Source organism: Athene cunicularia (assembly GCF_003259725.1).
Source record: "Athene cunicularia isolate RWA chromosome 20 unlocalized genomic scaffold, athCun1 chr20_part1, whole genome shotgun sequence".
NCBI lineage: Eukaryota > Metazoa > Chordata > Aves > Strigiformes > Strigidae > Athene > Athene cunicularia.
Genome location: NW_020799125.1, coordinates 12,004,930 through 12,032,447, shown reverse-complemented (window position 1 = coordinate 12,032,447; position 27,518 = coordinate 12,004,930). Strand labels below are relative to the sequence as shown.

General features: G+C 39.7%; 1 protein-coding gene across 3 annotated transcripts in view; it reads left to right on the top strand.

The window, feature by feature from the left end:
- Positions 1 to 27,518, top strand: part of PTPRT (protein tyrosine phosphatase, receptor type T) — a 338,779-nt gene that overhangs the window by 227,530 nt on the left and 83,731 nt on the right. For all 3 annotated transcript variants that reach the window (XM_026862069.1, XM_026862068.1, XM_026862067.1), the window contains exons 11-13: positions 9,033 to 9,306; positions 17,933 to 17,969; positions 22,536 to 22,589. In XM_026862069.1, the coding sequence (XP_026717870.1) occupies positions 9,033 to 9,306; positions 17,933 to 17,969; positions 22,536 to 22,589 (365 nt within the window). The remainder of the gene's footprint in view (positions 1 to 9,032; positions 9,307 to 17,932; positions 17,970 to 22,535; positions 22,590 to 27,518) is intronic.

Here is a 27,518-nt window from a genome sequence, read left to right as displayed (position 1 = left end):
TTCAGGTGGTGAAAATAATTACCTATTACCTTGCCCAGGAGAGCTCATCTTTTCTATTGTACATTTATGATACAACTGTGAGTAGACTGTTAACTGACCATATGGGCTTTGTCTAGTAATGAAGTTTCTCCTGAGGCTAGAAACAGATCAGGTTCCCCCTTTCTGTCTTGTGTTTTTCTTAGCCTTTTACTTTAAAAAATACAAAATCAACAAAAATATTTTTCTAACAGTCTCTTAAAAAATACGTCATATCCTTATGTAGAGGTTTTCCCTCCACAGTCTGGTAGCTATGATTGTGGAAAAGGGAGAGAAGGCTTTGAAATCCAAACTAGATTATTTCTGCATCCAAATGGACCTAATTTCATGGAAGCTATTTGAAATACCCAAATTAATTCTGACTGAGAATATATGCAAATATACCCATCCCCTTGTCCGAGCCACCTCTTTTATGAAGGACATGGCACATTGTCCTGCAGATTGTTCAAGAACCACTTTGGCTTTTCTTGTCCTTGAAACTTCCTTCTTGTCTTAAACCAGGGAACGCTGAGGATGACGATGGCCTCAGTCAGTAAGGCCTCTTTAATGCTAAGCGACATGAACAAAAAAGGGGTTGGTTTTCTTTGTAGATCAAACAGATGGCAGGTGGCTCAGGAGGGAAAAAACACCTCCAAAGCCACTAACATTAGCTCCTGTTGCAGTGAAAGCCGTATCTGTCTGCACTCATTATCTTTAATCTGCCAGCACAAAATAACATTGAACTGGCGAGATAGGGACTGGGCCTGTTCCACCAGGGAACAGCAGCTATTATGTCTAATCTGTGTTGCAAACCAGGTCAGGTTTATGGAGATGGTTGAGATAATGGAACACAGAGCTTTGAAATGCCCTCTGGTTCTTTTTTTTTTTTTTTTTTCTTTCTCTCCTTTTTAAAATTTTTTATTTTCAAGAAGATTAAACTGAGAGAATTTAAAGCATTTAAAAGAATGATGCATATATAATATAATAAATAGATGCAGTAGCAGTGTTCTGGGGGTCTGGGAATGGGAAGGAGGTAATTTTGTGAGTATGGATAGCATCTTTTATTAGACCAAATGATACAGCTGGGGAAAATGGGCTTTTAAGCACACAAATCCTTTTTTTTTGGTCAGTAAATACTGACAGTCAATACAGTTGTCTTTTTGACAACTACTTATATTTTGTGCATGTTACCATATTTCTGTTTGCTGTGCATAGACACTGCAGTGATTATTAGATTTGTTTAGAACTATATGGGAATATTTGCATTTTTAGATTTCTTCCAATAGCTGTCCTTCCTTGGAACAACATGGCCATTACTCACAGAAGACTAATGGTGAGTGGAGCATTATGAGTTGGAAGCACTGATTTTAATAGCTGTATTTATGTATAGGTACACACGTATGTGCACACACAAAGGTATTTAGATGCCCACACATGCACACTGCTGATTGTTTAAACCATCATTAAACCTGAATATTGGCACAACATTGTTACTGGCATTCGTGGAAGTTTGACAATCCATTGTGTTTTCTGTGTGGTGTGGTTTTAAGAAAGAGACAGTCTCCAGAACACTTTCTCAGCCCTGTCTGTTCCCCCTTCATCTCCGGGGGTCACATCTTGAGTGATGCCCAGAAGTAGAATTTTTTTTTTTAATTTTGCCTTTTTGAAACACTTTGTGGGTTTATCATGTGTTCAGTTTGGAAACTCCAGACTTCATTAGACAGGACATACTGACTGGTGGGTGGAAGTAGGAATATGAGACAAGAATGTGGGTATTTGTGTACATACACCTGATACTGTGTGATGCTGGACAAGTCATGCTCTGCACTTTCTCTGTGCCACTCTTTATACATCTGCAGTGGTTTGGCAATTATGTGTTATACCTCTGAGGATTGTCAGGATAAAAGTCTACCCACCTAGGGTCTGAGGCCATGTGACGTTACATTTGACATTATCACTTCTTTTTACAAAAAAACCCGAAACCAAAACCCCAGCCAACAACAAAACCAAACAAAAACCCCCACAGCTACTTTCTAGTAAGTTTTCCCAGGTTTTTAGTCAGTTGTGGGAATTGATGAGATGCTGCAGTATGACTGAAAAGAAATTTCATTCACACAGAGTATTCTGGCCAAAGATAACACTCTATATAGTGATGCTGGCAGGATGCTTTTTGTTTGTTTTTTGCCTTTTTTTTTAAGCTTGACAGTGCACAATTTCTTGTAGGTACCACCACCTGTCCCACAGATAGCTCATCACAGTTACTGATACTGACTGGGGAGAATATGGGACCATCTCTCTTTCTATACAAGGAGCATGCAGTCTTTAAACTTCCTTACTTTTTCTAGAGTCCGTTTCAATCACTATAGAAATTTAACAAAGCTCGAAATTTTAGTGATAAAAGAATGCCCATGTGAAAGCTCTGACTCTAAATAGCATTATCCAAGTGTGAAATCGCTAACCTTTGTTTCATGAATTTCAGGGTACAACATGCCTTGGTAGTAAATCTAGAATACTGAACTGAATGTGAATGTAGAAGAAAATGTGATCTTCTCACAGTAGAAGAAAATATGACTCTTACCAGCCTTCTTGATTAAATGGATTACATTGTTATTATTGGCTCTATCTCAGCAGGTTTTTTTCATAGCAGTGGCAGTAATTACCATCTCTTCTTTCTATGCCATTTTTACAAATTTGGCTGAATTTGGACATTTTGTTGGTATTCTTCAACTTCACTGAATGTAGTAGAAGAGTTGTTTAATTTTAAATGAATGTTAAAAGAACACACAAAAATAACTTCAAAATGAAGGATCTGGTGTAAATAACTTTGCGATATGAGAGACTATTTCCTCGAGTAGCATCACTATTATAAGCTTTATTTTTGTGAATGCTTTGCAGATGTGAACAAGCCGATTGATGACAGTGCAGCCCAATATTCATAATGGGCTAGTTTTTTAATCTTTGTAATAGCTAAGCATATTCCAGGAGATGACATCGCAGAACAATCTTTTTTTTTTTTCTATTTTTTGCATTAAAATGTTTATTGAAAGCTAACCTTAACTTCAGCATATTGTATTCTGCATGGAGCTGTTCCAAAGTGTAATGGGAATAGTAGCAGTCTTTAATTGATTTTAATGGGTTTCAAATTAGTTCTTAAATAGACAGAAAATTGCAGAACACTGCACTGGGTCTTGTATGTACATCGTAGGTGGCTATGGAACACAGTTCTTTATGTTTTGTAGATTAGTTTCAGAGCTTCTGATTAAAAGTGCTATTGAAGATATTAAGGGTGACATTTTAGAACATGTGAAGTGATAACTCAATTCTGAGGAATATATTGCCACCTGTTTGAACCTAGGAAACTTTCTAAACTTGGAAACTATCTGCAGAGTCGATTCTGAATGCCTGAACATTTGATTACAGGACTGCAGGAGGAGGTGAGGAAATATTCACCATTATAGCCAAAGGAAAGCGGTGCTGTAGATGCAGTGAATGCTCAGAATAGCAAATCTCAGCATCAGGCTTTATGGCAGTTATCCATTTAGTTATTGAAAAATTTAGTAGAATTTATGTTACATAAATCTTTTTTAGAGTTTAGTGGTCTTTGGTTGAATTTTCTACAAAATCCCTTCTATGCAAGTTCATGGAAGGGCTGAAGGCACACTCTGAGAAAGATCTCATGAGCTGTTTAATTTTGTTTTTTTAGAGAAAGCTCTATAGAGTACTGATAGATTTTTATAGGATATTTCTAGCTTCCATTCCTATTATTTCCTCAAAATTTCCCATTATTTTATTTCTTACTATCTGTGTGTCAGAATTCAGGCTTTTATTTAGGTATCTTTAAGAAAGAGAAAATAAATATGTTGATGTCTGTTTGCATCCCTGAGATCATGAAACAAGCATATGCACATTCAGTAGCTAATCTGAATTCTAAATGTGGGTGTCAGGCAACACATCAGACCCTCTCCCGTTCAAGTATCCATGCTGTCAGAATAAAGGCAGTGAACCTTCATGGATATATACAAATATATTTACATTGGCACAACTAAATTTACTGGGATCATAAGTTGACTTAGATAACTAGATGATAAAAACATAACTAACTGATAAAAACATGACTAACATAACTAGATGATAAAAAAGCTATTGTTAACTATCTGTTGCTTGGCTTCGGTGACTTAACTTAAAAAATGGGCTCTTAAAAAAAAAAAAAAGGCTGGCTGGTATCAGGACTGCCATGTTTAAATAACATCCAGGGAAACTGGTCTGAGGGTACATTTCCAGTGGGCAGGGCTGGTGTTTGATGGCTGAAGTTATATCTGATTTCTGTTGTTTGTTGCAGAGCTGTGCAGTAGGAAATCAGCACTCAGTATCTGGGGCTTCTGTGTGATGCTTGCCAAGGGTATGAACCAGCATGCTGACAATGCTCTCATGGTCTTAAGAGCATGTTTCTTAAAAACATTTGCGTTGTAAATAAAAGAAGCTGAATTGGTTGTTGGCCCCTCCAGTTATTGTACCTTTGTCCCTGTTCATATGCATCCAAAGCCTTTTATATACCTCTCTGCAGCATTTACTCCTGTGGATTAGTCGGATAGTATTTGGATTTGATTTTCCTGGTTTTGGATAGCATTTTCAGAAGTGCTGAATCTGTTAATGCCATAGAATAGGTGCAATGGTGGAAATTCAATGTTGGCTGCTACATCCCACATGCCTTCAGTCTGAGATGACACAGCTATTGGAAGCTGCAAGTCTTTTCCATCCTTAATTCATGTTGCCCCTTTTTGTCCTTATTCTTTGAATTAAGATAACTATTAATAAGGAAACCACTACCCTTTGGTACTGTCTTATTTCCTGTAGCCTGTGAAACAGTTATTCTGAAAGTAATGTGTTCATTTGAGCTAGAAATGAAAAGTTCTTGTTCTCTGTAGGTGATCTACAAAACTGTCTCACAACAGTCTGCTAAAAAATGTATGAAAAGATCAAGATGTACTAATTGCCCCTTATTGTTGTTCCCCAGGAAAAAATAGTATCGGAAATAATACATGGCTGATAATATATTTATGTGTTAAATATTAAAATTAAATGAAAATATATGAAATCTTTATATGATATGTTTAAGAAAATTTGAGTACCAGAACTGGTACAGAGGGAGTACTAAACTGCAGAAGCATTGTTTCTTTTAAGCTTTTTTAAGTCAGGTGAGGGGATCACTGTTAAGTGTACAAAGAAGTTGTATTCCTTTTCATAGCCTACCATTATCAGGGGTATAGTGAAGATTTTACCTTGTTGATAAGTACTGTGTCAGGATACAAAAGTGCACCAACCAGATGTTGAATGCTTTATGCGGTGCTCTGACTCAGATTTTCCTCTCTATATTCATGCACATTCTACATCCAAAACTTGAGTCTGGTCTAAATACATGGCTAGATTTGTGGACAAGTGCATGCTAAGTCCATCCTCAAATTGTGCTGCATGCAGCACAAAAAAATCAAGAGCAGGGGAAGAAGAAACCTGATGGTGCTCAGAGAGATCTCAGTTGCACAGAAACAGGCTGTGATTTGGAATGTTGATTATCTGTACTTGTGCTTCCACTCTGAATAGAAAACTCATCATTTAAAAGATTACCTTGTAGATGATGATAAGAGCACATTTTCTTCCTCTGCAGACAACATTTGTGCTGTGTGTACCATTATGGCCTGTGCTTTTATCAGTGATGTAGAATGGAGCTGTCAAAAACTTATAAAAGCTTCTATTAATGTAGATTTATCTGTCTAAGACCTGTGAAATTTATCAAGGACCCCAGTTTTGGCCTCCCTTTCTAAGAAGAGTGTGCAGCTGCACAACAGGGAGTCAGCTCCCCAGCCTTCTAGGAAGTCAGGCATTTGGTTAGTGGCCCAGGTGTGAGAACCCCTAGAGAGCTCTCTGGAGAGCAGAGCTGAGGGATGTTTGCAAACCAGTCCTCTCCTGTTGTTTACTGAGACAGCAGTGTAACTTGGCTGCACTGAGGTGGTGTGGAGTAGCTTAGCATGAGGAACACAAGACCCCTGCTTCTATTGCCCTGCAGCATGCACATGTGTGGATTTGATTGCAGTGTTTGCAAATGTGGCTGAATATTAAAAATTGAAACGCAGTAGTTAGTTTTACTGTATCATCTTTCAGTTTATTGGTACTGAACTTGTTATATAGTGTTGAGAGTTTTAATGCTCTGCTTTTGTTGTCTCTTTTAATATAATTTCATGTATGACACTGAAACTTTCTTTTATCCAGCTGGGCATTTGCAGCTGCTGTATTGATTCCTGCTCTGAAAGTGTTAGCTGATCCGATCCTGGCTGGAAGCAGTAACTTTGAAGCTTGAGATGAGGAGACCCCCAGGAGATTCATATTACTGCCTACCTGGTAGCCAGAATAAGAGCTATTAGAATAGTTTGGGTATCTCCTCACTCCCATTGCCCACTTTTCCTTCCCTCTAGCATTCCATTTTGGAAAACTACTCTTTCTTTCCCTTTCCCTTGTAACGTGAAATACAAAGATATGGCAAAAAAGAAGAAAAAAGGAAAATTAGATTGTACCAGTCGGTGTACTAAGTACTGGTGAACTGTGGATCCTGAACTTCTGGAGGGTCTAGACAGATCAAAATACTGGGATCAAATTATCTGAAAGCAAGATCCAGAGTAACCATTTGATAAGGAAACAATTTCTTGGAGTGGTAGTCTTCAGTCCAGAGTAATCTTTGAAATCAGCCATGCTCTCAGCCACTTGATCACCTCCTTTGAGAGTGGCCACTTGACCACCACCAAATAACTGAGACTCCGAGAAAAGAGTGAGGCTGAAAGATGACCGTCACCAAGTCAAGCAGGGAGAGCACATAGAGATGAAGGTGCTGTGTCAGCCGGTGTGAGCTGGGGCATAAAGGAAAAAACGCCAAGAAAACAGTCAGTCACTCATCCTAAATATCACCAGAGTAGGATTTTTAGACAGAGGGAACAATGACAGCAGCACTAACTCAGATACTTGTTTCGTAGAAAAGGAGGCAGTATTTGAGCAGATCAACAGGGTTTTAACTTGAACACAAATAGGACATCTATTACATTTCAATTGAATGCTCATGAACATACTGTTGTGCTTCCAGAGACACCTCGATTTATTCCAAACGAATAAACACTAAAAGTAAAATTTCAAGTCATTAAAAAATTGAGTTATCTCCATGAAAGGAGGTGGCTAAGTATAAAGAGGAAATATGAAAGAATACAGGCCAGAGAGTATCTGTTACTAGGTTCTATCTGTATCAAAACTGTTGCTCATGGTAAAAAAGGGTTCCTGTACTGGTAGAGCATATATTAGTGTCATCAAGGGAGAAGCTGAAAATGTCTTCAAAGGTAAGTAAATTCTGTAACAATTAGAGAGTTTAGGGGAGGTGTTGCTGAGAAACCTATTTATCTTTTTAAAATTTGTAAAATAAAGATCAGAGAAGGTCTGAAATATTTTATTAAAGCTTCCGATGAACCGTAGGATTGAGGGAAGTTTTCCAAAATGCTGACACGACATCATTCAAAGCTGCAGTCCATATGTCTGCTGGGTGCTTCTGCTGCATTAGCAAATGCTAGTAGGAGCCTGCGTAAGGACAACTTCAGTACGGAGTAATTCATAAATTGGTCGTTCTTATAAAAATTAGTTGGTTTTGTGGGTAGCAGTGGGAGCCGAATGATTTCCAAGTGATTCACTGACCGCCTCATTGTTAACAGTGTGTGCCACATACCTGCAGACCTGAGGTAACAGTTAATTCAAAAGCATGAGTTAGGTTTTGTTCCACTCCTGCTTGCTGAAAGTGCCAGAACTTCACTTCCCACAACACCATTGATGAGCTATTGCTATGCTAGAAATTTTTCAGACCAATCTTTCTGCAACAATGAGCCTGTGAAAGCTGGGAGAATGATACACTGCTGGCTGTTTCCAATCTTTTAATCGATCTCCCCTGTCTAACTAAACAAAGGACCAGTCTCACACAGACAGGTGAGGGCAGCACATGTGAATATCCTGACAAAAAGTAAAATGACTGCAGCGGTATCTTTCTTTGTCAAATGGGTGAGTGGTGTTAAGCAGACAGTAAACCTGCCTCAGCTGTAGCAGCATTGAATTTAAGGGCTTTGTTAACTGCCTGAGGGAAAAAAAAAAAAAAAGCAGAGTGCATTTGAATGCCTTGCAGCCTCTCTGAGCCTGGAATAGTAAGCTAGAAATAACAAGATTGCTATTACATATCAGAGAGGCCAAAAGCTTAGCAGGAATCAAAAAGGATTAACATTTCATAGAGTTGGAAAGAACATGAAGAGTTGTTATTGTTTCTTGAAACAAAAGTGAATTGGGGCAAGTATAAAGCCACCTGTTCAGTATCTAAGCTAGCCCTTTAGTGATGGGAGGTAGGAGAATACTTGCCATCAGGAATTAATGCTAGATAACTCTACATCCCAGGATATATTCCAAAAAAGAGATGGGAGGGAGGGCCAAAAAAAGTTACTTTCTTAGAAGATGTGAGAATGTTTTTGGTCCAAACTGTTTCTTGCACCCTGAATCATTTCAAACAGGATCTGACGCCATTGCCACCTGCTAATGCTTTCCTCTGCTGCAATCACCATTTGGCCTGAACAAGCAGTTCATGTTTCCACTTGGTGGCTGAAGAATCTGCTTTCTAATATTCAGCATGTTAGCAATTCATTATAGACTGGATATTTTATTAGTTATTCATTTTGCCAGAGAGTGACATGATTGAAATCTATTCTGACTTTCACCAAGGTGTATCTTGATTATCTCAAGTAATTCAACAGAGCAAGTGATCAGCACCTTGCCCACGCAGTAACGTTCAGTGGCTGCTGCCACTGTTACTGATGTGCCACAAACTGTGCTTGCTGTGATGCCCTAGCTGTGTATTTCTTACTTTGCTTTAGTCTTTTCCATTAATTGTTGGAAACATTTGTGATATTTAAGGCTCTTGGGGACCTAATCTTACCTTCCTCTCTCCCTCCTAGTGTCTATCAACTTGTTGTCAAGGAGGAAAAGCTGCAGAAAGCACGGAGAGCTGCAGACATCATTGAATGCTTCTCTGTCCCAGTGAGCTACAAGAACGCTTCCAGTCTGGACTCACCACACTACTTTGCAGCTGAGCTGAAACCCATCAACCTGCCTGTCACACAGCCATTCACAGTGGGTGACAACAAAACCTACAACGGCTACTGGAATGCTCCACTTTCTCCCCTGAAAAGCTACAGCATTTACTTCCAGGCTCTTAGCAAGGCAAATGGAGTAAGTGCAGAGAAAATTGTACTGGATCTGTATCTGTGGATATGACCACCTGTGTCTATCCTCCTCATCTTTCTCTTTCTTTTTCCATAGGATACCAGTTTAACTCCTCCTTATTATTACCCTCTTACAGAAATTTGATGAAAATTAAACATGCCATTACTTGTCCTTCAGTCAAGTCTCTCTCTGCTGCCTAGACCCAATGAGGATCTGTTGGGGAGTCAGACTCTGTAAAGGCACATGTTGGCATGTGATTTACAAAACAAATTGTTTAGCATTTGGATTTTTTTCCTTGCATATGCATGAATGTCAGAGTAGGAGCTACTGTGCTTTTAAAAGATATAACTGCAATGTCCTGGCAGTCTCCATTTCACAGCACTTGTGATTCTGGGGGAGACATTATGAGATGAGACCTACCTAAAAGCTATGAGGTTGGGGTTACCTTGTAGCTTGTATTTGGTCACATGGTAATGTAGGATTTACGGTTGTGAGTTTCACCTTGAGTAATTTGTACTACAGGGGGGACTATGTGCATGTCTGTCTTGCTCCTTTTGAACACCCTGGACTATATTTTTACTTACTTTGTGATACTACATTTAAGATAGAGACTGCACAGGAAATCTAGTCTGCCCTGTTCTCAGACCGAAATGACATACATATAATGCCTCAACCTGTCCATCATAGGAAGAGGGAAGGTCTTTTTTCCCTTCTTCTATTCCAGCCTAGTATAGTTTGTGACCTCCTCTTTTAACTCTCCTGTTTCAGGTCAGTTCAGCTAACACTGTCCAGGCCAGATCTAAGCATTCATTAACCTTCCTCCCCTTTGACTCCTCTCATTGTTTTTTATTATCACATAACATGATACAATTTGACACTCCGGCCTCTTGAAGACTCTTAGAGCATTAACATGGCATCAAGAAGTTGGGTAGCTGAGTCTGTTACTAGCACATTTGCTAGTGCTTTCATGAATCTAACTTTAACATAGATAAATTCTCCGAGACATTACCTCTGAAAGCAAAATTAGAAAAATCAATCAAAGGTTTAGGCTTTGGTCTCCACTTGGGATAGTGTCTTTTATACCCAAAATGCAGCCACACATCACAGAGGACTGTACACTGTTTAACGGGCTAGCAATGCCAATGAATGTTCACAACATATCTTGGTGTTTTACTACCTTCATTTATTACCATTCTCCTGCAGAGTTTCTGCTGTGTGGCTGACAAGCATAGATCTCTTCAATACTGTGCTGGTTTTCACATTCATTTCCTTTCTAGTCGATACAGTTTCCTTACAGCACAACTCAATTAATTAAATTTTGGATTTGCCTTTATAAAGGAAACTGTGAAATATATGTATGTGTCTCTCTGTGTCTAGTTAGTTCCCCCTTGTGTGATAGTTAATTGCTAGTGAATGGATCCCCAGGGAAGAAGAAACTTTATTTGCTTAAGTACAATATAATATGCCCTAAATGTGTTATATGAATGGAAATGTAGGCATCCCTTGGCATTCTGGATTAAGGCAGCACTAATGTGTGGTTCCTGCTTTTTCCTGATTACTGTAGCTGCCAGGTTGCATTACACTACATACACAGTGGTAAGGTCTCAAAAAAGGATGACTTGCTTGGGCTGTCCTGGCAGGAACATGAGATTGTAAAGGACTTTTTAAGTATAAGTTAGTCAAAAGAGTCTGTATGCAACAATACACATTTTATGACAGCACAAGAAATATTCTGCCAGACAAAGTGAATTCCTGTTTGAGCAAGCAATTGCCTCCTATGTTAAAAATTTATATTGGTACAGTATATGCTTATATATCCTCAGTGTAGTGCTATGGGAAAAAATGTAGAGGAAATGTCCAAGAGTGGAATGTGGATTTTCAGAGGAGTAGCTGTGATGCTTTTTGTTTCGTGATAAAATCCTTAAGCCCCACATTTCAAACATTAGGGCCTGATTTGCATCCAGTCTTTTGCAGCTGTATTAAGTTTTATTTAATTCCATTAATTGTTTACAGGTATAATTAATATTTAAAAGTTCTGGGTTTTCACTTACATCTGTAACCTGAGCAGCTTTGACTGGTCTTTGTAAAGCCTACTAATAATTATGGCCACATCATGGCAGTTTTGATAATGCACACCTGCAAAAAATCTGAAACAATAACAATTTAGCACAATTAAAATATAGCCTTATGTTCCCTTGCACATGAAAAACTTAACAGAACACTGCCACTCATTTTTTAATTAGGATATTCTATAGTTTCATTAATCACTGACAGTTGCGGAATGATGAAACTTCTTTCCACACCTGGAACCTGCAATGAGAAATCTTTGTGCAGTGAACCAGAACATCTTCTTTTGGAAATGCAGGACTCTGGGGACAGTTTAATTTGAAGAAACATTCTGTATTTGGTCAAAAAGCTTGATTAGGAGGAGGTAGAATTGTTACCGAAGTTCCGCATTGTTTCAGCTCCTCTGTGCCTGGCGGGTTGTGCTCATTTGGTGTTCTCGTCTGCTCTGCAGCCATTAGCCGTGATTGTTACACTGAAAGGAATGTAATTAACAGCTGGATGCAAAACAAGTGTGGCAAATTGCTGCAAAATCAGATCACGAGGTTTTCTGCCTTCTCTTGTGCAATGTTGTTGTTTGAGAGTTTGAATGAGATAGCTGTTGCTTGTTGCTGGCTGAATTCTTTTCTGTGGAAAGTTGCACGAAGTTTGGTCAACGCGGCGTTGCTTCCAGAGAGGGGTCTAAATAGAACAAGTGTGAAACAGATTGGTTTTCAGCTTTGTTATACAAAACGCTTCCAAATTGTGTGAATTTCTCTCCTAGGGACTGTTGAAAGCCAGATGCTGAACTGAAATGTGTCAGTTTGAAGTAAGAGGGGAAGAAAGGGAGAAGAAAACAGAAGCTTCGGGTTTTGTAACTGGGCATGAGAAGCCCTGTTGCTGTTTAATTGTTAGGAGTTAGCACAAGAAGTGGCACAGCAAGAATGGACAACTGGCTTCACTCGCCTCTGGCAGGAACTCCACACACACTGTCGCAGCCATCCAGGTAGTTAGTTAACTGATGTGTGCTGGTTGTCCTGGTGCCACCTGCTCCAGATGGCTGCCTGACAGAGCATGACGTTTTCCTTCTCTGAAAAACCTCCCTGAGCTCAGCCCCTTTTAAACACCGGGCCTTTCAGTGTTTCTCTCCCTGAAAGGTGAGACCAGGATGTCAGCACCAATGTTACTCCTTATCCTCTCTGATCCTTATACTGACTTAATAATCAAAGTGAAGTGTTGCAGGTTTTGCTGTCCCCAGGTTCTTTATCTGGGTCATTGTAGGTGACAGTTTCTGGTTACTGATCCAGCAACACACTCAAATGGGGAGAATTTTTTGGCTGCTGTGTAAAACCTGCCTGAATTTTTGAGCAGTTCAGAAATGAGAGCTTCCTAAAAAACCTTCCTGGAGTTGCATTTTACCTCACTGAGTTAAACTGTTAACTGTAACAGCACAGTTGCAATCAATAACTTTTGGCCATTTTTCCTCTAATTGAGAGATGAGGCAGGAGCCCTTGTACCACAGCTGGACATGATGTGGGAGATGCTGCCAGCTGTCCCTGCAGCATGGTGGTCCAACAGGTGAATGATGTTTTCAAGCCAGAATTGTGAAAAGTAACACCACAGGAATCAATGAGAATATTATTTTTGAGGGAATGACAGACTCTAAGGAGATTCTTATTGATTTTTTTTTTTCCTCTCTAATGACTTGTACTACATGCACAATCGGGCAGTTCATTATTATCAGGGGACTTCAGGCAGGATTTCTAGATGCTGACAAGTCTAGTCACAGTACACAACATTCCTCTCCTGGGACATTGTGGAGGTATGGATACAGATGCCAGCAGAGAGGTGGCATTCATCCCTGTGGAGATGGCTTGTGAAAATAAAAAAGTGAGATACTACAGTTCAACACGAGCCGTGTTCTGAAAAATGAAGTGGCACCAAGGCTTTAAACAGCTTTGAGGAGCTCTGTGTTTGGTAGGATTTTGGGTGTTACAGTTTTGTTCACTTACATTTACTCCTTCTTAATCTCATGTTGGAGTTGCTGGAGCAGAAATAAAGCAGCTGTGGAAGCATATCACTCTGTAAGCCCCTGTTTCCACATCTGGTTGGCCATCTTGGGCCACAACATGTGGATCTGAGTGTTTTCTGCGTAGTTAATAAAATCATCCTCCAGTCTACCTCACATTCAAAAGATGTGGGTTATTCAACGATTAACTATATGTCATTGAAATAACTTTCTATTGTAAATAATAAAAGCCCTAACCACTTTGTTAAACCTCCCTTCTCCAAATGACACAGATTCTAAAAATAGCTGATAATTGGAAAGGCCATACAAGATTTGCTTAGTCTCTTGGAGAACTAGCAGTTTCCTTAAGCTGTCAATAAGAATTATAGGGGAGTCTATTGACCCTGCACAGACAATTTTAAAGACAGCAAACAGTTGGCTTCAGTGGGATGAAGAAGCAGCACACAGTCTAGAACTCCCCTGAACTTGGGCAAAATTTGTTGAAGACCAAAAAAATAATTCCTGAAGATGTTCAGTGGACAGAACCATGGTTTCTATCCTGCGTGAAGCAGGTTGCCAACAAGCATGCTTAGTGTATAGCTCTGGGACATGGGGAACTGAAGTTGTAACTGAGGCCAAGTGGGAGATGGGCAATTACTTGTCTTGTCTGTGTACCAGCAAAAGTTAAAAATGCCTCTCCCTGATTTGAGCTGCCTGATGAAACTTTGCTTGTTGCAGGGCAGCCCCGAACGGTACATCTGGGGACAGCAGGTCTCACTGGTGCTGACAGGTGGTTCTTCAGGCAAAGCAAGCACTGTTTAACTACTGCAAAGCATAATAATAGTAAAGGAAAGAAAAAATTGTGGGTGTGCAAACAGATGGATGAAAAAGCTCTGCTTCTTTTATTGTTATTCGTAATCTGTAAACAGCAAGCTGTCATTTTGAAAAAAAATTAAAAAAAAAAAAATCATTCGTCCTTTTAGGTTGTGAAGATGCAGCTGTCACATAAACGTATGTCCTGGTGCCCTCATAGCCCTTTTCTGCAGAAAATTGTTCCCATCCAAACACTGAAGAGACAGAGGCAGAACTTGTCTTGTTATCATCCAGTGTACTTGAGTGAAACGTGCATTTAGGAACCTAAGTAATTAGCAGATGGCATCAGCTACCTTGCTTTGACAAAGAGAGAAATGAACTATATTAAAAGAATGTTTAAAAAAAAATTTGAAAATCCAGAGGGATGCTAAAACAGGCTCCTGGCTGTGTGCATGAGCTCTATCAGCAGGAGGGCTTACCCAGCTCCTCAGCACAGTCTGTGTTCCCTTCAGAGGGTCTCCTGCTGGCTCTGCCCTCCAGGAACACTCTGCCAGCTCTCCGAGCCACAGGCCTCAGCTGGTCTCTGCACATTTAGCTGGGGCTCAGCCTGGAGTGAGGGTATGCAGTAACTATGCTTTATTTACATAGTTACCTTCTAGTAAACATGTAGATGGGCTAATACACAGTAAGATTTCTGGGTACAAAGCATGTTGGAAAGCAAAGGTTGGATCAAGAGCTGTAGGACATATTTATCACTGTTTTCCTATACCAGGATCTCGGTTAAAGTGTGCCCACATTGTTCTGTTACTGTTTGGACACTCAACATCTGCCGTAATCTGGCAGTGATAGAAAGCTGAAGTGGTAGTGCTAGTGGGATCTTGAACTGAATTATTGCTGTGACTTCAGCCATAATACGAAACAGGTATCTTATGCTGAATGTGTAGGAACTTGAGTCATCATTAAGATTGTTGTAGACATAAGGCATTGTAAAACTTCTGTGATATCATAAAATGGGAATCAGAGCATTTGAAAGAACATTCAAAAACAACACAGAGTAAAATTTGTGGAAATCTTTTTCTCTTTCTTAAAAACTTTTTAATTATCTCTTTATTTCATTATTTTTCTTATAATTGCTTTAAGCCATCTGGATGGATAATTGAGAATTACCGATGTTTATTCCCACTTTACTATTGGCTAGACAGAAGCACCTTACTTTACTGAGGGCAGGAAACCAAAGTCAAAAGTAGTATTTTTCAGAAGACAAATGTGACTATGGGAAAATGGTTTTACTGAGGCTTTTTTTGAGAAAAAAGTGTATTTATTCTGTTTCTTGGTAGAAAATTTCATAGAAACTCCCAATTCTCAGCATTCTCAGAATCAATCAAATTAAAATAGAGTAAATTTAAAGAGATCTCATTTTTTTGAGACACCAAATTGATGAGCAGTGGGTTGATCAATGAGGTCATCAATGGAAATTGATTGAACAATCAGCCGTAATCAGGAATATGGACTAAGTTCAAGTCTTTAAAATTTAGCATCCCTAGTAGCTGGACATCTGGTGTCTGTGCAGGTTTTTTATGTTTTCCTTCTCAGAAGTTGCAATTTGAAATGGAGTTCTGAAGTCCAGATGTCTTGTTCCTCTAGTGATGGATTGCTGTTGCTTTTGGCAGTGCCAGATCGTGGTCTTGTAATAACTGTGATTGTGCTAAATGCAGCAATTATTAGATGTGGATGGAAACAGAACACACTGCATCCTGTCTTCTCCAATTACCCTGTGGGAAGGTAATGTGCAGGAATGTACATGCTCAAATGAGATCAGTTACAGCATCATTAACGAGATCTCAGGTTTTGTTTTCTCACCTCTTCTTTCTCAGCATTGACTAATCTCTCCAGTTTTTTGTTGCACTTTGAAGCTAGCAGAAAGCAACAAATACACAAGAAAGTTTTCCTCAACAGAATGTGAGCAAGTGTCCACCTACTTTTAGACTGCAAAAATGCAATCTTGATATTTTTTATTTTATTTTTCATCGCTGATTTTCCAGGTCACCTTGTCGTAGATTGTAAACTACATCAGGATCTGTCTTATAATTCCCAGCATTATGTGCTGAGACTGTTCTCTGAAAACAAAGCTGTGGTTTTCCTGCTTCATATATCATCACTAACAATAAATATTTTGGATTTCCAGAATAGCTGGCAATTCGAGCTGATTATACATGAGGCAGTGACAAATGGGGAGCTCTGTTGTACATCTGTGTTGACTTTGCAGTGCTGACGGTTGTACAGGTAGTGTAGGGGAGTTGATTTTTGAGGGAGAGAAGGATTGGTGCACCAAAGAGAGATGCTCTGGTTTACTGGGAGAAGCTGCTTCAGTCCCACTCTGGGGGCAGTATGGCTGGAAGAGGGTGTCCTTAATATGATTTGTCCTTGGTGATCCAGGAGTTGTTAAGAGAGTTTGAATGCAAGATCAAAGGGACAGTTTGTCCTTGTGAATATCTTGTGGTTTCTAGACTACGCACAAGTTGCTTATAACCAGATAGTCTGGCTGACTGGTATCTTGAGGTGTGCATAGAAAGGGATCAGAGGGAATTGCTCTTGAGTTTCCTGGTGTGGATCCTGCAATTGTCCCCTTCCTACGTGCAACCTAAGTGTGAGGAGAAAGGCACAGTGTGTTTCTGCTCAGGCCAAGGAGGGTCTGTCACAGGTAGAACAAATTTTTTCCAAGAGCAAATTCAGACTTTCACAGTATTCATTCTACTGCTCGAGGATGGAATGGGATGCTCAGCAATGCATTTGCTAGGCTGTTGTTTCCAGAGTACAGACAGCATCCATATTAATGTAGCATTGTTACACATAGTAATTTATGCAGCATTCATTACACCTGAGACATGTACAAGAGCGTGTAAAGACATAAAGTGCTATGAAAACTCTGCAGTAGATTACTGCCTGACAAAGTCAGCTTTTTAACCAAAGCAACACATTAAGATTTGGACAGCAATCGTGCGTTGGACAGAAGCAACCTGTGCCAATAAGGGCTGTAGAATGAGGAGCTGGGGATACCAGAAAGGATGTGTTTTCAGCAGAGGCAGCCTGAGAATGCTGCCGACTTTGAGCTGTTAGTTAAGCCAAATACAACATTGCTGTTCCGATCCAAACTCCTGTTCATGCAGATCTGCAGGCTCTGAGGTGGATTGAACAAAAGCGTTGGTTTTTATCCCAGCTCTGCAATGAAAAACTGCAGTGGTGTGGGTTGTGTTTGAATAGCTCATTTGGCAGAGCTAGCCATACAGCATGCTGTTTTGCTTCACATACATATCAGAGAGCTGAAATATTCAAATGACTACTTCGGTGTCTGTTTGCCATATGTTTAAATAAATACCCAATTTGCAAAATTTGCAGTAATGGTGCATGAAAATTAGATGTACAGTTGCATGTACTTTTGACCCAGGGCTTGTCTGCCTATTACAGATCAGGTCATTTAACTGGTAAATTCTATTAGTTAATCAGGCAGTTACGCGGGACCCATCACTCACACATCAAGTGTGGGGAAACATGTTGTCACTCTTAGCTTCTCAACAGTTAGAGAAGCAGCTGTAGGCAAGTCCATTAGTATGGAGTGTTTTATGCAACTGAAACTGTTGGTGGTATTTTCAGAGGTGGAGTGTAAGAAAAATGCTTATTTGTTTTAGTACCTTTTTAAAGGAATGTATATTTACTGTAGATGGGCAAATTGCACACCTTGATGTTTTCTTTTTTTTTATTATTTTTCAGGAAACAAAAATCAACTGTGTCCGGCTGGCAACAAAAGGTATGTGTGTCTCTCTTTACTGCAAAGCACAGTGCCAGTAATGTAAAAGCTGCAGTGGTGACACAACTTGATTACAGCTACTATTCAAAGAATAAGCCTCTTCCTTTTCTTTTCTTGCTTTTCCTCTTTTCTTTTTTTTTTTTTTTTTTTAATATATGGTGGATTACAAAGGCAGAACAAGAATTTTCAGAACTACTCCACTATACATGTGGACTCTGTTATTTCTTTAAGACAGGGTATCTTTCTCTCTCTGCCTCTGCCATTCCTCCTTTCCCTTATTCCGTTGACAGCTTTCCTCTCCTGAGGACTGTTCTTGCTATGGACAGAACATCACTGAAAAAGTGACGTTAACTTCTATTAAATTCGTCCTCTCTGCAACTATGTAAAGTAGATAAGTAAGAGGAGATCTTGTGTAAACCTAACTTTGAATACCACAGGGCACAATTCTTATATCACACCATTTTTATGGTGTAATTCAACAAACCAGTAGAGTACATTCCTTATTTTCATTGTGATTAGTTCAGAATAGACCTAACTGATAGGTCAAATAGACCAGACCCAGCAAACCCAAGACAAATATCGTTATTGTTCAGATATTATTATATTGATCCCCAGGTTGCTTCACAAGGTGTAGCTCTTGAGCGACCAATGATGACAATGTCTGGGTTCCTTCTTCAAGTTTAGAGTTGCTTTTAACAACTCTTCTAAGGACTTCAAAATCACCCCAGGGACTATGTTGCAAGCAAAGGTGTCAAAAACCAATTTACTTGTAACACAGAGCAGCAGCTGTATAAAGATTTCCTCAACACATGTAATAGCCTCAGAATGAGCTGTAAGGAAATGATAGGGTAATTGCCATGGGCCGTGCTACAGGTAGCTCTCCCTTTTCAAAACTTGGGATTGCCATCTTGTGCTCTCGCTGCTTTGCTGTAATGTGGGCTAACTACATTTCTGCCTGTGGAGTCTTCTGAGAGTTAAACCAAATTCGCTGGAACCCGTGACCTTTTTTTTTTTTCACTTTGAGGCACCATCCCATTTTTTCAATTCTTTTCACTCCTTTCTGTCCTGTGGCAGTAACAGAAGTTAGGTACTTTCTCCTGATCAATTTTGTATCTGCACTTAGAGGAGCTGGGAGAGCTTAAAGAAACCCAAGCTAAGAGTTGTTGGGTAGCAGCAGAGGACTTTTTCTATCTTCATATGGAGACATCCCCCAGTCTGTTACAGGCCGTGTGCTGGGATAGCAGTGCTGCATGAAGTTCCCAGTTTTCACTGCTGAGACCTGATACGCAAACTGGTGGGGCTGTAAGTAGTTGTGTCACCACTGAAAGCCAAGGAGGATGAGCCATTTCTCCCCTTTCTCCTTTTCATCTGTGGCTCTGGTGCTCCCCATATCCTCTTGTTGCTTCCCTTTTAAAAAGTTCCTTGTAAACTCTTTAATTAATTTGAGTTACATTCTGTGTGTCTTAGTCTCCCCTCCTTCCCCCTCAGTTTTTCCAGCTGGTAGTGACGTGACCATTTTGAATACCTTATTTTGGCTTTCTGGTGGTAGGAAGAGCAGGACTAAATAAGATGAGTCTGAGTGAAATGAGTCTCCTCAGGGCTGAGCATGGCTAGAGGTCTCTTCATGAGATCAGAGAAACTGGATAAAGTCATGTTTGGAAACCTATAGTTTCTTCTGTATCAGTTGTTCCATTTTCTGGAGCTGGTGGAAGAATGTTGTCATATTTGCTCTGTGACTATTCAAAGAAAAATAACCTAGGTACGTTTGAAAAGTCCCATTCTTGCATGACCTTTTGATTTGCACTGTCTGATTTGGGTACTCAAGAAAAGTGTCACATAAATATTTGACCTTGAGTTGGCTTCTGCAGACTGATTTAATTTTCATTAACCTGTTAGGTCACCAGGAAGTGTCAATAAGCTACCCTCATTCTGTTGTTTGTGAATGTCATCTCTTTTAAAAAAGGATCCACTAATGTTAATTTGGTTAGAGACATAACAGAGATGAGTAGAGCCTGAGGATGCCTAGAGCCACTGCTTTTTGGTGATTTTATTCTTTGGGATTTTTCTTGATTGACATGCATGAAAAAGCACAAGAAGTGATGGCAATTCTAGTCTTTATTCTCACTGTCTCAATGGATATCACTGTTGATTTATAGGCAGATATCTTATTTCTATATGTGGAGTGTAGAAATCTCCGTGGAAACTTTTCCTTCTTTTTTTTCTCTTATCCTCACTCTGAATTGGAGTGTTATGTTTCTTGGTGCCTGACCATTAGCAGGGGCACTGGAATATGCACAGCTGTGACTAATTTTATGCAGTTTTAGCTCTTGAAAGGTGCAGTGTTGCCTGCAGCTCACAAGCAAGGTAGCATCACAACTGAAATCTGTAGTCTTGATACCATAACAGTATCTTCCATTGCTGGCAGCTGTGAAGTCTGAGCAACGTGATTCTGTGGTTTGGAGCTTTCCCATTGTTTCAGATTTCTGTATGTCCTGCGGCTGAATTCCCGCCATATGTTGACTCCATATGAATGAAAGGACTCAGACACTCCACATCCCAGCCCCTGAAGAGGGGTGTTGCATCTGTCCACTCTCTGCTGTGTGGCAATGGACAGAGACATTCACAAAACTATAATTACATTGTGACCTGATCAAAGGCTGATAGCTGGGATGTTCGAGATGACCTACTGTGTCTGTGCTGTCTTCTGTCTACTCATTATATTGATTATCTTTAATGGCATTGCCCTGTATTTGCCTTTATTTTCATCATTGTCTTTCTGAAGGTAGAATGAGAGACCCTGTAGTCTGCCTTGAATGAAATAATCAGAGCTGCAGCAAAGACACTGCTGTGGTGTCTTTGGTAAGAGTCAGATAAAAACCCTTTTTTGGAGATGGTGCTAATCTCGGCATTGACAGCTTAAAAGCTCTGCTTTGAGTTGGTACTCTGAGCATATTTTGTTTTGACGCAAGAAAATAAATACATACTACTGGTGCCAGACTAAATGTTCATTTTGGCATATAGGCCTAATTTCTCCATTCCTAGAGATGACACTGCAGTAGTTCCATTAACTTCGGTGAAATGAGTTCTGATTTACACCAGTGACAGGAAGATAAAGATCAAGACATGTTTAAGCAAAGCAAGTATTCTCTTGAAGTACTAGATTAACAAGGGCACTAAACGTGAGTGTGGGAGTAATTAGGCAATAAAATGTGTTAGGCAGTGTGTTACTGGGGGATTATAACACATCTTGGGTGTTGCTGCAAGGCACCTGCTCAGAAGCTGAGTAGCTTTAATTACTTGAGGGACGCATGAGGCTGTTCCACTGTCACTACTTCAGCAGGCTGGGAGGCATTTTGCTTTGTATGTCCCATTGCCTCAAAACAAAGAAAATTAAAATAGACAACTCTTTTAAAAGTGTTTTAGTCCATTAAAGAGAGTTCTTGAGATTTCGTAGTTTTCTCTCCTCCCCTTTTAGCAAGAAACGAACTGTTCAGATTGATCCCTTCTCAGCTCAGCTCCATGCAGGAGCTGTTGCTCATCTCTCCCAGTGGTGCGCTCTTAGATGAACTTGATTCATGTGCTGCAAGAAGGATCTCTCAAATCTTTGTGTATTGGCTTATTAAATGTCGCGGAGGAGGAACGGGTCAGCATTTCAGAGCAGTAGGTCATGACACCAGTAGTGCATCCTCCAGAGCAGAGCTAATAGATACCCAGGTGGGCAAGCACCTCTGTTGAGCTCTTTTCCTTCCGTCCGGCGTCTCAGTACAAGAGCTGGCTGATGCCAGTAGAAAGGGCCAGTGGCAGGGACTCATTGTCAGCCTTTGCTGTGGTGACATTAGACAATCCATCAGAAAGCTCTCTGCGTTTGTCCAGTCTGTGTAGTCATCTCACATTTTGACAGCATGTTTTAAATCCACAAGCATTATTAACCTTTTGTATCTACGTATGTATTTATTTTCAGATTAATTGGTCTCAGATTTCTTACCACTTCCAGCCATAAAAACCTCTCCTCACATGGGCTACTCCTCTTTTTTAAATTACTGGAGTAATGTCATCTTTCACAGCATTAATCATTTGGATGCATATCATTAGCATAAAATACTCTTTAGAAATAAGTTTCTAATTAAACCCCTATTTACCAGCTCTCTGCCATACAATTTTCATTCAGCCAGTTTATTTATTAGTTTTGCCATTTGGTTTCCTTGATAGCATTTGTTTTAATGTGTCCCATTCTTTCTGAATTAACTGACTTATTCTCCCTGACTTAAAGCAACATATTTATATTGACATTTTATTAGAGAAAATTGCAACCTCTTACTAAGAGAGAACGATTACCTCTTGTATTCTTAAAGTGCATTAAATTAATTTCACAGTGTAATTGAAACCAAGGCAGAGGGCTCATTAATGGTTCCTTATCTCTTGATACTCATTTCTTCTTTCTTTAAAATGTGAATTCTTGCAAATAAAAGAACGAAACTTTAACAATCATTATGAGGTACATTTTTATTTTTTCCTTTTTCTTTCTTGTGCATGCTGCCTGGGAACGATTTTGCTTGTTCTTAGCAGTAATAGGTAGGCAACAGGTGACCACGCGAAACCCACCCAGCCTCTTGAGCACAGGTGATTATCAGTTCAGGAAAAGGAAAACTGTTCAAACTTCCAGAAGTCTGAGCAGCTTCATGACTGACTTCCTGTGTCATATTCAGTTTGCATGGGAAAATGCTTTGACAATTATTCGAACTACAGTATAAAGGGGGCACTCCTTACATTGTCAGTCCTTGTGCACTGAAGTGACGATGTGCCTGTGCACAGGGTCATCTGCAGGTCCAAACACCACTTAACTCTTCATAGGAGCACTTGAGCATGCCTGAAGAGCACCATAGATCCCTTGTTGGCCTTCTGCAGAGACTGTCTCCCTGAGCATGCATGGAGATTACCTTGCATTTTTGAATTAAAGTATAATAGCTACGGCATTTTCTGGGGCTGATTATTACGCTTACTCGTAGACCTCTGAGTCCTGCTGTTGAAGAAATGATCAGCAGGAAAATGAAAACCAGATTCTGTCAGGCCTCTATATAAAAACATCTGCTGGAATCAGAGGTGTTGCAGAATCGAACCTCAGTAGCACTGTGTAAAGTCATACACAGATCACTAGTGGAAAGGTTCAGAACTCTCAAGGACTTTGCAGTTTCCATCAGGATAAACTTGAAGGTCTGTGTATCATAAACTTGCCTAGTTGTGTATAACACTGGGACCAGTACCATCACTTCACAACTGAAAATTTAGATATAGAGAGGAAATCCTTTCAGCTTGTGGAAATAGTTTCTTTTACTTCAGCCTGTTGTGCACATAATGACATATTGGGATGTAACAGAGTTATATGTGATGAATACGAAAGGGAGGGGAAAGGAGGGCTGGTTTCTTAGTTTTGAGATGGATTAAATTTTTGTAGGAATGTTCCTCTTCCAGTGCTGCTGCATGGTTATATTCCTGTCTAGCAATGACTTCCTCACCTAGGAATTATTTTAGCTACACATTAGGGCAACTGTAATGATACAGGGGCAAAAAGATACTGGGATTACTGTGAAGTTCAAGTGCCTTTCAGATTGAGAGAAATGGTCCTGCTTTTTTGTCGTGTATCAGCACTGAAAAAGAGAACTTCCTGGGAGATGAGTGCTTAACAATCTTGAGACGTCAGAAATGAACCTGGGTCTGAAAGGTGACCAGTGAAATCATAGAGGGGAGACTGGAAAAAAACAGTGGAAAATGAGGAGGAAAAAAATTCCTACTGTTTACCACAGGTTTGCTGCATATGAAAACTGTTCATTTAATAGGTCTTGCTCCCTCAAATTAGTTTAAGAGGGCTCTGCTGTTTTCTGAAATATATTCTGGTTTTATAGACAGACAACGTATTTTTTAAACAGATCTAATCCCACTTCAAATCTGTTTGTTATTGCATTTTGTCTTCTGATACACTGCAATGTTATTCCTTGGACAGGTTTATTCTGGTTTGTGCTGTTTATTTCAGAGGGTTTTATTACAATTTTTAAGTTGAATGCATGAAAATGGTGTGGGGTTACTTTTGTTTTGTGTTTGTTTTGTTCCCCTGAACAAATATCTGCCTCCTAAAAGTTATTTTTTAGCACAAGTTTGTGTATCACTATAATTGTTAATAACAGATACACATTGCTTTTACTAAAAAATATTCTCCACTGAGAAGACAACTCAAACTTCCTAACACGTAAATGCCCACTTAACCCAGTGAGCATCTTTATTTTCACTGAATTTGTTACCAAGACTTACTTAGAGGGATTTAAAATGTTGACTTCAGGGGCCTCCTTAACCAAGGGAGCTAATGAACCAACTTTGAAATAGTGAAGTACCTGATGCAAGACTGGATGAGGCCAGAAGTGGACTGAGTCTGATAACCTCAGACCAGTTTCTAGAGGACCTTGTCTACTCCAGAGCTCTGCTGTACTGACAGACCCTAATCTTGGGCTCCCCAATTTAGATAAGAGTGGGAGGGGAGAGGCTAGAAGAGGCACGACATTTAAGGTAGAATTTGGCATAGATCAGCAACAATAGACTGAAAATATCACCTCTGTAATCCAAAGCATCCGCTGCTGGAATACACTGGGTCGCTTCAGAAAAGAAGGGTCTTTAGAAAAAGCAGATTAAAATTGATTATTGGTGTGTGAGCCAAGCTCTTCTGGAATCAAAGCAGACATAGATTTACCTGGAGTATAGTGGAGGCTGTTGTCCCCTTGCAAGACCCGGCTGGTGTGAAAGGATGCTGTTGGCCATGTGTTGTGCCTGTGGCTGGTAGGTTCTGTAATCAGCTTTGTTTTCAGATGAACTGGTAGTCAGGCAAAGCAGGGGGAAAGAAAAAAGGCAGTAGTTGGACATTAAAGCCAGAAGTGAAGTCAAATCAGAAAGGATTTGTTTGCTTTATTTAGTTTTAATGCAAGGAGCAATTCATGATGACTCGCTTGTGAAATTCAGAGTTGTTTTTTTCCCCTCTCTTCTGGTTGAAGGTTTGTTGGAAGAACTGTCTGAATGGCCCCTGAAGCCTTCTGCACAGGGGCTGAGGGATGGGCCAGAGGAGGGAGCAGTGCAGGTGAAGAAGAAGTTCCTAACCTTCATATGCTGACACCAACTTATTTGGGTAGCCAGTATTTCTTCTCCATTTCATGATATCTGGAGATACTTTCTAAGGTGTATCAGGTCAGGTACTGTGCATCACTTAAAAAGGTTTTCATAAACAGATTATCAGTGTCCTTAAACAGCACTTCCAAAGGCATGACAAACCCAACGCGGTTATAAATACATTATGCCTCTGTTTCCTTAAATGGATTTTTCAATGAGCCAATGTTCAGAAACATGGTTGTTAATGCATTAGCTTCTCAGTTTCTTACAGGAACTGGACATATAAAATCTATATGGCAGTTTTAGGATATGTGGCAATACCACAAGGAGGTAGGTATGAAAGAGACTGTTTCATAATACCACTGTAGCAGGAAAGAAAAATCTTCATTCAAGACATGCTTGGAAGTGCTGCTTCGACTTGGCAAAGTACAGAAAGTTTCTCAGTATTTTATGCAGCACACGTAGAGTGTGTATGCACAGACTCCCTAATGCAGTTGGCCATATGACTCCCTTTTTACTGTAAAATGGTGAATATCCTCCTTTGCATGCTGCTCAGCCAGCTCGAGGGTGAAGCCTTATCGGGCACGGTTTTTGTAGGCCACCATGGTACTTAAAGCACCTTTGACCAGCTGGGCTTGGGAAGTGGCCTTATTTTAGTACTCATTTTATACCTACCTCTGGACTTTGCTCACTGGTTTTGTAATTTCTGCAGGTGGTGTGTCTGTGGATTTTTAATGATAACCATGATAGCAGAGTAACTGCTTAGAGGGGACTGGCTGGTGCAAAGGTTAATTAGGTTTTGTTCACAGGGTGCAACAAATCTATTATACATCCATAGCATTGTCATGCCCTGTAAAGGTTTTGCCTGTATCAGTCCAAAGATTGATCTCCCTGCATCTGTTTAAGACCATACAAAAATTAAGTCACATCTGTAAATTTGAACTTGTGATAATGGGAATTTTACTTGTTTTCTATTTTTATCATTTCAAGCTAGTTTCTAAATAGCTTTGCAAAAGTGGAGAGTTAAAATGAAACCATTCTATCACCCTCTGAACCATTGCATCACTTGTAGGCATCACAACAGCTGCTCTTTATCTGACTCTTCTTTCAAGTAAATGCAATAACCTTTCTCATTCTTGGAGGCTGTATATCTGCCTTTAGCACAAATTAAGTGCTTCTGTTCTGAAGAGAGGAAGAAAAACAGGAGGAGAATAGAAAAGCCTTTGTGGTGGATTTACCTGGAATCTCCAGAATCAATTATTCTCTTACTGCTATTTTTTAATTCTCATTCAGTTTAGTAATGCTAATCTTGATTCCTCACTGTGTGTTTACTCTCATCCTCCTACAGATTCAACCTGTATGCCTGATAATCCCTCATATAAATTCTGGTCTGTCTTTCTCTCCAGGACTGCTTTGTTTTGCTGCTCTCTCCGTTCAGAATATGGTTGAAAGCTTTTGGCTCTCATCATTCTTTCCATTCCTTTTGAGCTTTTTTAAGGAAATGAGAATGTCTCATTGTAGCCTTAAGCCTGTGCTGTTTGCGGTCTGCAATAACTGGAGGTGGAAAATTGGTGTAGTGATGTTACGTTTAGTGATACTCTTGGTGGTATTTATTCTTATAATTAATTACAACAAAGAAATAACCAAAGTGGAATCTGTCTTTCAGATTTAGTGAGCTGTTTCACTTTGTTGGCTTATGCAGAAGCACTGGCATCGTGCGTAGCTTTTCTTAGGCCCAGTGCTCTGGTATGCAGTGCTGAAGGTTGCAAACTAGTGTCTTCCCACAACCCATGCATGCAGCCAGCTGAGGCACAGGGCTGTTGCTGGGTAGTGCTGGCTAACCAGTATTCCGGATCAAGATGTAAAGCAGTGCCCTTGCACCTTTATCTCAATATCATCATTATTAGAGATACCTGTCTGCCCTTGTGTTTGTGTATCAGAGGCTATGTTTCAGAAGTACAGATATAATCTGGATCTGAAAACATTTCTACATGTAGAGATGGTTTAATAATTTGTAGGCCACTCGCATAGAAAGCACCATAAGAACAACAACAAGGAAAAAAAAAAAAAAAAAAGAAATCGTGTTTACAAGTGATTTGAGAATAACTGTCTTTTGAAAATAAGCCTCTAGGTCTATTAGGAAATTTTACATTCAGCATGCTGCCTGGCCATTATGTGCTACAAAGAAATTACTCTGAGCAGCTTATTTTAACTCATAATAACTTGGAACCTATTATTTTTCATACATTTTTCTGGATTAAATAATGCATGGAAGTTATTTTACTGATTGGATTTTGTTTCAAGAGTGATTTCTACCTAAAGGAGTTATCTTCTTAGGTGTTAAAAATCTGAAACCAAACGTAGTCTTTGCCCAGCTGACTTGTCCACTTCTGGGTCTTTCCT